Genomic DNA, 12475 nt, shown 5'->3' with positions numbered 1-12475 from the left:
CATCCCATTTCTCTTCTCTCCCCCATATACCTTCAGTTACCAGCAACTTCCCTGCTCTCCCAAGTTTTCCAAGAAGTCCAGGCAAGCGGCAACATGACATGGCCAGTCAGCAGGCCAGACAGCACAGATCCTTATGTATCATTGGATCATTAATCTGTGTCTCCTTCCACTGCTCAGCTGACATTTTTTTCAAAAACATGCAGGAACCGGAACTTGTCTTTTGCCATCAGTCTCTCTGAAGTTGATTAAATGGTTTAAAAAAGAGGCAAGAGACCACATTCACAAGTAATTCCCTGGGGAAATCAAGCTTAACCAAGCTTAAGAGACTTTCTTTATGGTGATAAGTCTGATGGGCATATCACTTAAGTGTCTTTTTTGTTTATTTTTATTATTTAACAGTTTGACATTGACAAAGAAGCAGGAGAGAGACAGATTTACCATCGGTATTGTATGGAACGGGCATCCGTACATTGCGCGCATGTGTTCACCACAGTCTCACAGATAACAGCTATAGAAGCAGAACACATGCTTAAAAGAAATCCTGGTAAGACCTGAATTGTTTTCTTCTTATATTTCCTCTCAGTATCTACATTTTCTCAGATTGAATGGAAATAATAGACAGCCATACAAACATGAAGTGCAAGGCACACGTCCATACGTGTGGCTACACTACAGAGAATAACCAGTTTTCAAAAGAAATGTGCAGGCGATATCACTTGAAACACATTCTAGCAGCATATGTAATGTGGAAGAAATTGAGTTCAGCGCCGTTCAATAATTACATTCTGTACTGTTTCAGGGGAGCATTAGTTTACCTCTATGGATAATATGTTTTCTTTGCAGGGATAGCTAAGATTCAGGAGTTTTGTCTACTGAGGTAGACATATATTATCATTATCTTCCAGTTGACCAGAGGTCAACTGATGAAAGCAGAAGATGGAATATTTGTAATACATTTCACCAGCTTTTACAGAGTGTGAGATTGGTTGCTTTGCTAGTACAAACAATATGATCTTTTAAAACTATAGCAAAAGGTTTTATGTGTGAAACAGTGTTAGATGTGTTGAACTTTCCAGTGTTAATGCTGTTTTTCTCTAGTTAATATTGCAAATGATGAGAAGGCCAAAAAAAAATAATCACAAATGAATGCAGTTCATTTGCCTGTATTTCTCACAGCTAGAAACAGCAGTGTGGTTATAACCATCATGATTTTAGAACCTAACCATGATAATCATGGCCAATGATTTTGGACAAATCACGAACCATGATTTTCCATTAGACCAACCAGTACAGTTTAAAAAAATAGTTGATATGCATGCCCAAAACTTTGTCCAATTTTCCCCTTTGCACTTGTCTTATAAAATACGGAATTTATCTTCAAACCTTACTGTATTCCATGCATGGAGTTTGAGGAAGGTAATAATCCGAGCTTGGTGTCATTGAAATACCATTTAAAACAGCACAGTGCTCTAGAAGGATAAGCCATATTACTCCATCCACAAGAATGCATCATAGGGGAAAAACTGCAAAACAGTTTTGAGACTATTTAGCAGGTGTGCTTACATCTTAGTTGATTATTTTAAGTATAGAAATCTTCAAAGAACTTTTGTTTTGGTTTAAGATTGGTTTGCTTATTCTTTATAGATTTATTTTAGGTGAATTGCAGTGCTAATTATAGGTCTGAGACTGCTATCTCTATTAACTTCAATGCTTCAAGCCACATCACAGTTTATGCATTAGGATAAAAGGTGAAGTTATCCATTGGATCCTCTGTTGCACTGCTGACCAACTGACAATCGAATGATGAAATTAGAAGAATTTTCCTTTTTAAGCATGACAACCACATCCTAAAAGTAATTTGTGTCTGGTCACCTAACCTGGGATCTTTCTGAAAGGCCTTGTTCCTTTTCAAGTGCAGAGAACTCGACCTCTGAAAATCAGACTTTTGAAGCTGTTTTATATTGACATGAGGCTTCTCCAGATAATAGCTTTAATTAAAAATCACAGTTTATGTTTTGGGATTTTAGGAGATTGAAATCAGTCTGAATCCAATTTAATTTGGGAGAGGAAATCTGCACATTGCAGATAGAACTTCAGGTGAAGCTGAAGGGAATTCCATGCCCAGAGATTTACAGGCCTGAGCTTTTTTGTGTATTTTTGAAACTTTGAAGAAAACAAGTAAATATATTTAATGCTTCGGTTAAAAAATGTTGACAAATATCATACTTCACGTTGACAGAGCTACTAAGAAATTCCGTAGGAATTGGTACCACAAATCCTAGGGGAAAATTGTAAGTGGCAAATATGTTCTGATGGGAATAATTACTTCATAGTTACTTTAAAATCTTAGACCACAAATAAACTGTGTAGGGGTCTATTCTCACACTATTTATTCTTTCTGAAGTTGTGAAATCAACATAGATGTTGGCTGTTCAGAAAGGTCAGCAAACTATCAGTAGATCATTAAGCTTGAGTTCTGCAAAGGAACGTGAATAGTGAAAGAATTTTTAAAATCAACTTCGTGATCGCTTTAGAAAACAAGCTTTTAAAAGGAGAGTGCGGAATTGGCACAAAATTGTTATCTTTTGTTTACACTTGAATTTATTGAGAGGTAAGCTTCACAACAAAGTTGTTAACAAAAAACAATTGAGGAAATGTGATAAGTACAGCAGTCTTTGATATTTCTCATTCATATTAAAATTGGATTATAATTTACATTACAAATGTCATCACATAGAAAAGCCCCTTTAAAACTGTATAGAGGGCTTTTTCATCAGGACAAAGGGCAGTTTGCCATGTGTATAAAGTGTGCATAATAAGATAAAGTATGTAGTCTAAACTTGGCAGAATGACTGCTTACATCAGACTGACTTCACATGCTGCCATAGTGCTTCAGTTTTAGGAGTACTAAATTTGATCAGTAATTTATCAAATTGTTTGTCAAAAGCTTGAGTGTCTGATGTTAAACCTATTTTCTTTGATCATGCAAGATTCTGTCAGTGATCATAAGTTATATTGTCATGATTTGAAAACTGATATTGTGGGATTTCTAATATTTACGTTCAGTTATGAAACATATTTTTTGTTACCAGTAGAGAAGACTTTGAATCAAAATTCCAAGATATTTAGGTATCGGTTAAGATCTAGCTCTAGACTTTGAAGCTGCATATATTTGATCAAAGCCACAGGAGTAAATTCTGAAAAAGTGAGTCAACCCTGAAACTCTGCAATTTATCCAAAGAAAACATCATACTGTACTGTTATTACTTAAATCAATGCCAGTTTCTTTCCTGTGAATACAGAAGTCAAATCATTCTGATTTCACCTACTTGGGATGATTTTAAAACAAAAATATCTTTAATATATTAAAGAAAACAAAAGAACCCCACACTTAAAACAGGAACAAAGCCCTCTTTCATCACTTTTTCACTAGGGCAAGGGTACATTTCTTCACACATATTCAAAATATTATTGTATGTTGAGCAGAAATAGTGAAATTAATGCTTTGAGAAACCATGCTTATTTTGTACCGCAAAGGCTTAAGAGACAGATCAAGCCCCATTCCTGATTAAAGGGTAAATGGAGCTGCATTTGAATCAAAGAACATTGGAGTGGGTGATATACAGGCTGCTGCTGCTGGGTGAGAATGTCCAAAACTCACTGATTAATAAATACCAGACAGTGGTTGGAAACTGGCCAGAAATACCCCCATCAATGATTCTTATTTTATTGGGAAGAGCTTGAAAGTAGTTAGAGTATCAAAGCTAAGTCCTGCATGAGCCAGTTCTCCCATGCTGAATAAGAAGTAGTTCAGAGGAAGGAGAAGATACACTGTTGGTAAACACAAGGAGAGATGGAGGGTGTTTCAGCTCTTTTGATGAAATGCTCATATCAGGCCACACAGGGCTTTGGTCAGAGTAGATCCACTGTAGTTCTCTGGTTATGGGCAGCAGAAAGCAAGAAGAACTCAAGATTTCTTGTTAGTGTCACCAAAACTCTCCTTTCTTGTCACTGAGAATCAATATCTGGAGCTTAACAAGCAAAAATTTCTGGTAAATGCTGGTCTTCAGTTTGAAATGTGCTATTTCAAGAGAAATCCATCAAAATTTTTGGTGTTTCATGGTTACTAACAAAGGTTGTATTTTTATCTACTGCCATTTAACATAAAGAGTCCCAAGACACTTTATAAGGTAAAGAGTTATCCGAGATCATTTACCTGGAAGGGAAATAGAAATACTGCTAAAGTAGACAGTAAATTTCAAGGAAGTCATTAAAAATGGCCATGACATTTGCCTGAAAAAGGTCAGGCAAGTATACTGGACAGCATATGGAGAACTGATTGAACTTATTTTAAATGATCTTGATAAGAAAAGGGACCTGGGGTTATTGTTTGATAGCCAGTTGAACATGAGCCAGCAGTGTGCCCAGCTGGCAAAGAAGGCCAATGGCATCCTGGCTTGTATCAGGAATAGTGTAGCCAGCAGGACCAGGGAGGCGATCGTCCCCCTGTGCTATACTCTGGTGAGGCTGTACCTTGAGTACTGTGTTCAGTGTTGGGCCCCTCAGTACAAAAAAGACATCAAGGCCCTGGAACGTGTCCAGAGAAGGGCTACAAAGCTGGTGAAGGGCCTGGAGCACAAGTCCTGTGAGGAGCGGCTGAGGGAACTGGGGTTGTTTAGTCTGGGGAAGAGGAGGCTCAGGGGAGACCTTATTGCTCTCTACAACTACCTGGAAGGAAGGTGTGGGGAGCTGGGGGTCGGCCTCTTCTCACATATAGCCAGTGATAGGACTAGAGGGAATGGCTTCAAGTTGTGCCAGGGGACTATTAAGTTGGATATTAAGAGAAATTTCTTTACCAAAGGGGTTGTGCTGCATTGTAATAGACTGCCCAGGGAAGTGGTTGAGTCCCCATTCCTGAAGGTCTTCAAGAAATGTGTAGATGTAGAACTTAGTAACATGGTTTAGTGGTGGACTTGTCAGTACTAGGTTAAAGGTTGGACTAGATGATCTTAGAGGTATTTTCCAACTTAAATGATTCTGTGATTCTATGTATTCAGCCAAAGGAGCCTTGGATGTTTTAAAGATGTCATCTTGAGTGTCCCCAGAAATAAAAGACAGTTTGTATTAGGTCAGATGCCTAATGCTATAGGCATGCAAACCTCTGCTTTTGAGGGGAAGGAACAGAAAAAAAATGAATGTCAGACATCATTGACTGAAAGACCACAATGGCAATAACTTCAAGCCCTGTATTAAGTGGCAAGCAAGAGACAGTGCTCCTAACAGTAACCTTGATGTGAATGGGGACAGTTAACTATATGCACTGAGATCAAAGGAGATGCTGGGGTTTTTTTTGCATGAAGAAGTGGTAGGGAATAGTATTTTACTGAAGGTCATTTGGATGATACATAAAGCTTTAACAATGACTACAGCTGATAATTGTGGTTACTAGACACCTGATGACACTTGCCAGGAGAACAAGTATGAAATCAACACTGGTGCATCGTCTAATAATTAGTTTCTTCCTTCTTTGAAGATTCTTTGAATTTGAAGAATCTCTGGCATAATCTAGTGTCAGTCTACTGAAGTCAGCTGTGTTACTGTGAAGGTACTGGCCCTGCTTTCTTTTCCATACACAGTTTTAATAAATGAACTCAAAGGCAAGAAAATGACATTCTTTCCATTTACTTTAACTAGATTTAGGGCAAGCCTTTAAATAGCTGGTGTGCTGTGCCAGAAAGGTGAAGGGTGACTGAATTTCAGTGTTGGCTGGAACAAGCTGCACCTATCCATAACTCTAACTTAGAAGGTACCGTAAATGAGCAAATTTTAACTGCAAGATGCTTTGGTATCTTTGAGAAGAGCCGCCATAAAAGTGTAAAACATAATATTCTGTGGCTATTTGAAGGAGAAATCCAACAGCTTATTGAAAGGTGGTCCCTTCAGAAAGGTTTCTGATACTCTCTTTTCTGGTAAATCCTCAGAAGTCTGGATAGAACAGACTGTTTTGCCATGCAGTGAACAAGTGCATAGTATGGCACAATTTCTGCTTTCAAGAGCTTTCAATGTATAGTAATAAAGCAGGCAACAGTGATGTCGAGATTAAAGAGGTAAAGGATGTATTGAACAAAAAATGATCAAATGGAGGCATAATTTCAGTCCTGATAGGGCAAAAGGGACCTTTCTATCCAGCAGGGTCTATGCTAATGTAGAGTACAGGTCAAAATGATACAAAGCCATTTCAATGCTGTAGACAATGGAATACCACATGCAATAGCTCTGAGGAGAAAACTGGTGGAAAGCATTGTGTTAGGCAGTGCTGTTCTCTAGCTATGAGTAATAAGACTGTTAACTCTTCACATGCTGACACTGAAAGACATGCTGGTTCTTTCCTTAAAGATTTCTCTGACTCTGAAGATGTCTACCTCTGCCTTTTCTCTGCTTTTCCAGATGTTGTCACCCCAAATGGCTTGAACATTAAGAAATTTTCAGCAATGCATGAGTTTCAGAATTTGCATTCCATGTACAAGGCTAGGATCCAAGAGTTCATTCGAGGTCATTTCTATGGGTATGCTTTTACTTTTCAAAATTTAGCAATGGTTGTCCAACACTATTTAAAACAAAACAACAACAACAAAAAACCCACCACCAATATAAAAAAACAAACAAACAAAAAAAACCAGGAAGAACAAATACTTCATAATGGAGGTGAAATATTACCAACTTAGTCAAATATCTGTCTGGGATTTCTCAATCAGAAGCTGAAGAAATTTCAGACACCAGCTCTAGCCCTGTTTAACATCTTATGGAATCAGGCAGAAGGTCTTTTTTGTTTGTTTGTTTGTTTTTTCAATTATTTACCCAAGATAGAGTTTATCAGATTAAGATAGTCACCGTAATTTAAAGAAAAGCCTCTTTGTCATTATTTTCTCGAGATAATAAATTCCTCCAGAATAGAAAGCTGTTGTGTGTTTTGTATGATTACATCTTGAAAAACACTTTGTGCTTGTCTGTTTGTTTGCTTGTTTTCAGCCACCTTGACTTCAGTCTTGAAAAGACATTATTTTTCTTCATTGCTGGGAGATACGAATTTTCCAACAAAGGAGCTGATATGTTTCTAGAAGCCTTATCAAGATTAAACTTTTTGCTGAGGGTAAGAAAGCTTCTGAAAATGTAGAAAAAGTAGATCTTACACTCAACCTTACCTTACTATGGAAGTGACATGCAAGAATTTCCATGCAATGCTCTGGTTTACAGGAAAATAATTATGGGATATTCAAAGTTTTCATAAAGCTTTCTCCCTGAATCATCAGAACATACAACACTCTCAGGTTGCTTAAAAATAATTAATTACATAGTTCAAGAAGTTAATCTGTGGTTACGACCCTTGCTTATTAAAGAAAAATACTAAAAATATGCTTAAAGAATTTGCTCTGAAGGTGTACTTATGAGAAGGCAAATACAAAATCATTCTGTAATGATGCAACTTAAAAATATTTTTTTAATGCAATCACATAATTGATTAGAACCTGACCGTGATTTTTTTTGACTACTATTATCATATTGGATGGGAATCTTGCATTAAAATTCCAAGTACAACAATGTCCTGATGAGTGAGCATGGGGAGGCCAGTCACTGCTCAATACTTCTGTTTTCCTAGATAAAAATGAATGCAATGTTTCTTAATTTCTTTGTTGAGTACTTTAATGGAGAAGAAACCTAGACCTTGTCATGATCAAAGAGCAGAGTATGTACCTTCTGCAATTGAGGTCACTGAAAACATCTCCAGATGTGTCACAAGGACTATATTAAAAATAAATAAATAAATATATATATTTTTTTTTTAAAAAAAAGGCTGATCAGTTTTCAGTCATCTCACAAGAATAGGTTCAGTTGTCTGTTGTCCCAGTCTCTCTTTTGTACTTTATCACTTAAATGATGTGGAAAATCTGAATAAAACCTTGGTACAGTATTGTCAGCAGGGCTGACAAAATACTGGTGTTCAAGGCCCTAAGTACACTTGTTCTACTGCCGCCTTCTATTAGAATGTCATTGGAGCCCGTGGGCTTCCTGGAAATACTAATCCACTCACACAACAGATCATCTCATATAACTTAAGGATTTCCTCCACAATTTTGCCAAATACCTGTGTTTTGTTGTTTGGCAATGCTGTGCAAAAATAGCTACTTTTTAGTGCCATTTACACAGCTATGAACTATAAATGCTGATAACATAGAAGGTCTTGCATGGTAAGAAGGAAAGAATTGCTTAAGCAATTATTGCAGCATTCTATTATTTTATCTGATGACTGATGCGAAACAAATAACAAGCAGCTACGTTGATGGAAAATCAACAGAAACTGAGGTTAGTTTTCCAGAGTACTCTAGAAGTGTACCGGGGCTTGCTTCTCCCATTAGCTGAACATGGCTTTATTGTGTTACTGTTCCAAAGAACACTTGCTCTGTCATTAATTCAGGAGAGATGATTTGGCTGGGAACAGCAGAATAACCTGTACTACTTGTGAGTCTGAGAATTATAGTGCTTCTTGAACAAGTCTCCAGCAGTGTGCCTGAACCTCAAAAATACATAGCATTGGATGGAGTTATTTTACAGTATAAAGTCATTTTCCTTTACTACTAAAACACTTGACTGATATGTCAATGTTATGGCAGATTGTTAATATACGCTGAGATAATAGCATAATGGATTTTGGATCTGCCCTGAAGAAAGGGAAAAGAGGAATCTTAAAATGATAGATTAATCTTATTATTTTGTACTGCACATTTTCCCATACTTCAATCTGAGAGAAGGTGTGCTAACAGCATGTTTGTGTGTCTAAAGTTTAGAGGGGGGGCAATTAAAAATAATTTAGTTTTTACAGCTCTGAACATAGTTTACTCTTAGCTTTCTTTAAAGAGTTGCTGACATTAGTAAACCTCATTCTGCTCCCGGTGAGGAGTTTCCCTATAACCAAAGTGTCAGGTTTTTTTGTCATGTAGTTTTTGCCTTTCGAGTGAGGTGGATGTGAGAGATGATCAAGAAGTTACTAGCAGTTCTTTGTGTGTCTAGCAGATTTTGTGCTAGGAGTTCAGGTACACAGTGGTTGCTGATAACATCTCTTTCAGAACATTCATCTGAGGCAGTATTACTATGGAAGATAGTTCTGTTGGCTGTAGGGAATCCCTTGCCCCGTGGCTGGCCATACCCCAGCTAGTAAACTAATTTCTCACCCCTTTGAGCCAACCAAATTTATGTCACATGAGAAAATCTGTGTAGAATTTTTAACTTTTGCTGTTTATTTTCACATCCTAAGCTGTGGTCCCTAAGCCATGAGAAGTCAGGGAGATCCATATTGCCCAAATTGGAACTTGGCAATTGACATCTGTTTACCTATATCTGTTTTCAGCTATACCTCTGACTGGACAAAACCTTCACAGCTGAAGGGAGAGTAATCAGATCAGAGCCTTCCTGGATAACTAATCAAAGTGTGTTTAGTTTTGCTGTGACTAATCCTTAGTGTTAAAGTGGGCAATGATACCCTGTGGTGAGATTATCTTTTTCTCTCTGTCTCATGTCCATGCAGGTACATAAGAGTGATGTTACGGTTGTCGTGTTCTTCATTATGCCAGCAAAGACAAACAATTTCAATGTGGAAACCCTGAAAGGACAAGCAGTCCGGAAGCAGCTCTGGTAATTACCATTGTCACTGAAGGTCTTATGTGGTTAATTAAGGAGACATGCAAATGTTTCTGATGAAGAATAATGCTTTCTTTTGCTCTGCTAAAATTGAGGATTGTGAGTAACTAGAATGTATTTGTGGGGATGAAAGAGATGGGAATGATAAATAAGGGTAAATTACATATTTTGTTGTTCTAGGTTATTTTTAGTGAAATTTTCTTGTCATCCTTTCTAACAAGGTAGCAGCCAGTACCTGGTTTGTAGTGACAAAGTCAAATGCTCTAGAAAACCTAGTCTTCTGGATTTGTTCTGTTTCTTCCTTTGGACTTGCCATTGAGCTGCCACAAAATAAGGACTGCTTGCTAATTTACTAGAGTGAGCTTCTCTGCCATAAGTGGTGAAAAAAAACTACCTAATTACATCTGCTCTCTTATTAAGAAATATGGAAAGTGTTCTGTCTAATCCAGCAGAAAAATAACAGTTGATATCAATTGTGCGTAATTTTCTATATAGCTTACAATGAGTGATGGCTAGACCCAAGTGGTGAAACTTGCAATTACAAAGCAAAAACTGTCACAGTCCTCAGTTTAACAGTTTTTCATTTTACAACTTCAAACAAAAAAAGCAACTCAGGTGCAGAACTCAACATGCAGCTGTAAACTCACCTCCCTTTAGTGGCTATATGATTCTGCACAGGAGGGGACGTGTTGTTAGGTACTTTCAGACTGAAACTTTCAGGGTCAAATTTATAAAGAATTATATTAAATATTATATTTATATTATTCTTCATGCATTTTGAAAAAATTAAAACAAACAAAAATTAAACAAAAAAGTGAAAAATGTCATTTCACTCTGCGTATTTACAGATCTAAGCAGGGAAGTGAACATGGGCACCTTATCAGGTGGCTAGAGCAGTTAAACTGCTGCAGAATTAAGGAAGCTGATCCTTAAGGTATGGGACTAAACCCCACAAGACCTAGCTTCTGGTTTTACGCCTGCGTCTCACTGTGATGAGACACCTCTTTCTGATGCCAGTTCTATAAAGTTATAGAAATCTAAATGACATAGAGATTTGTAGATAAAAAGCATTGCGTAAGAGAAGGATACTGTCTTTCTTATCTTCTTATCTGCCTCCAGATCACCTCTGGTTGAGTTTCTGGATATCAGTAAACAGATTGAAGCCCTTGATTAGTGGATACTAAAACTGCACAGGAGCAGTGACAGAAATAGTTTAACATGGGTGGTTGAACTTATTTAGCTCTTGCTGTATCTGAAAAGACGACAAATAGGAAAAATCTATTTACTCTCTAGATTATCTCCATAGTCATCTCTCAGCAATTTTGGGAGACTTACAGGAAACATTCTACCTGGTTACCACTCTGGAAACAGGTGCCAAAAAGGTAGAGGGTGAAATTAATTGCTCATCTGTGGCTTCCTAAAAGCAATACATCTGAGCTGCCTTCACTGCTAGTAGAGAGTGGTGGTTCTCTCCAGATCATGATTCGTCCTATACCACCTCAGGAAGAGTCTAAGATGAGTGAAGGGAATCATCCTCTGAAATTGATTGTCACCATTGATTGATATGTGGAGGGTCTACACAACTGGTTTTAACTGTAGATGGCTGAAGTGAGGTAACACAGCCAGAGTTTTTAATGAGACCTCTATATGCAGGAACTGGCTATTCAGATGGAAATACTGTTGAATCCTGAAGTGAATTCAAGTGAAGTCACTGCTGTCATAGGGCCAGGATCTGGCTCTGAGTCAACTGCAGGAATATAATGTAAGCACGGTGAGAAACAGCCATGCTTGCAACAAGCCATTTTTGCTTCTACTGTGTTTCTGATATAAAGTATGTAATGTTTGAATACAGTGCAACAGGTATATTAAAGGTATATATTAAAGGTATATTAACAGATATATGTTAAATAAATAATATATGATATATTAGTAAAGTTTATTTAAATAAAACATGAAAAGGTTTTTCCCTGTTGTGTCTCTACTACATGGTTGTTTCTCTGGTACTCAGTAATGCAGGTACAATGGTAACAGTAAAGGTAACTTTAAAGATGTGAAATCATGCAAAAAAATGCTGTTTCCAGCTATTCTTCCCACTGTGCTCTGTGAAAAGCAAAAGAGTCTTTGTGCCCTCACATGAAGAATTGTCATGGTCAGCATCTGGAGTTGGTGGATAAAACCACCTGATATCAGTGTTAATAATAATTTTAGTTAATTTTAAGGATGTCACAGAACTTAAATACTAGAAGATATTGGCAGTTATTGAGGAATAGATGATGGCTGATCTGGGATATATAAATCCCTTTTTTCCTCTCTTTATGAAACAGCAGCATATCCTATCTGAGTTAAGTTTTGGAGATTGCTCATGGCATGAGTCAAAGAAAACACAGTTATGAGGGGACTAGCTTACTGAGATTTGGATCAATTTGTTTTGACATTTATCTGCTTTATGACTCATCCACAATTAACTCATCCACTACTGTATCTTTGTGAGCTGGGAGAGAGCAACTAAAAATTAGTATGTCAATTTTCAGCTTGGTGAAGTTTAGGATTTCACTTCACAAGTTTTGTCTTAGCCCAAAATCTAATTCTTAGAATGTAGGAAAGAAGGAAAAGTCCCATGAAAGAGAGCATTTTAGTCAAATGGAGCGTGTGTGCGCTATATTTTAAACAGCACTTTCATCTGTACTTTCAAGTTATTTCATCTAGGGATAGGATAATATAAATGGTTCTTTATATTTAGAATAGCTGTTTGCTGGTGTTCTTTCTCAACTAAAATATAACA

At 37.1% G+C, this 12475-nt stretch overlaps 1 protein-coding gene across 4 annotated transcripts in view; it reads left to right on the top strand.

The window, feature by feature from the left end:
- The window catches only part of GYS2 (glycogen synthase 2), a 49600-nt gene that overhangs the window by 21773 nt on the left and 15352 nt on the right, over positions 1–12475 (top strand). For all 4 annotated transcript variants that reach the window (XM_083821786.1, XM_083821788.1, XM_083821787.1 and 1 more), the window contains 4 exons: positions 400–544; positions 6448–6565; positions 7030–7150; positions 9581–9687. In XM_083821786.1, coding sequence (XP_083677912.1) covers positions 400–544; positions 6448–6565; positions 7030–7150; positions 9581–9687 — 491 coding nt within the window. The remainder of the gene's footprint in view (positions 1–399; positions 545–6447; positions 6566–7029; positions 7151–9580; positions 9688–12475) is intronic.

Source organism: Anser anser (assembly GCF_964211835.1).
Source record: "Anser anser genome assembly, chromosome: 1".
In the NCBI taxonomy this organism is placed as follows: domain Eukaryota; kingdom Metazoa; phylum Chordata; class Aves; order Anseriformes; family Anatidae; genus Anser; species Anser anser.
This window is presented reverse-complemented; position numbering and strand designations above follow the sequence as displayed.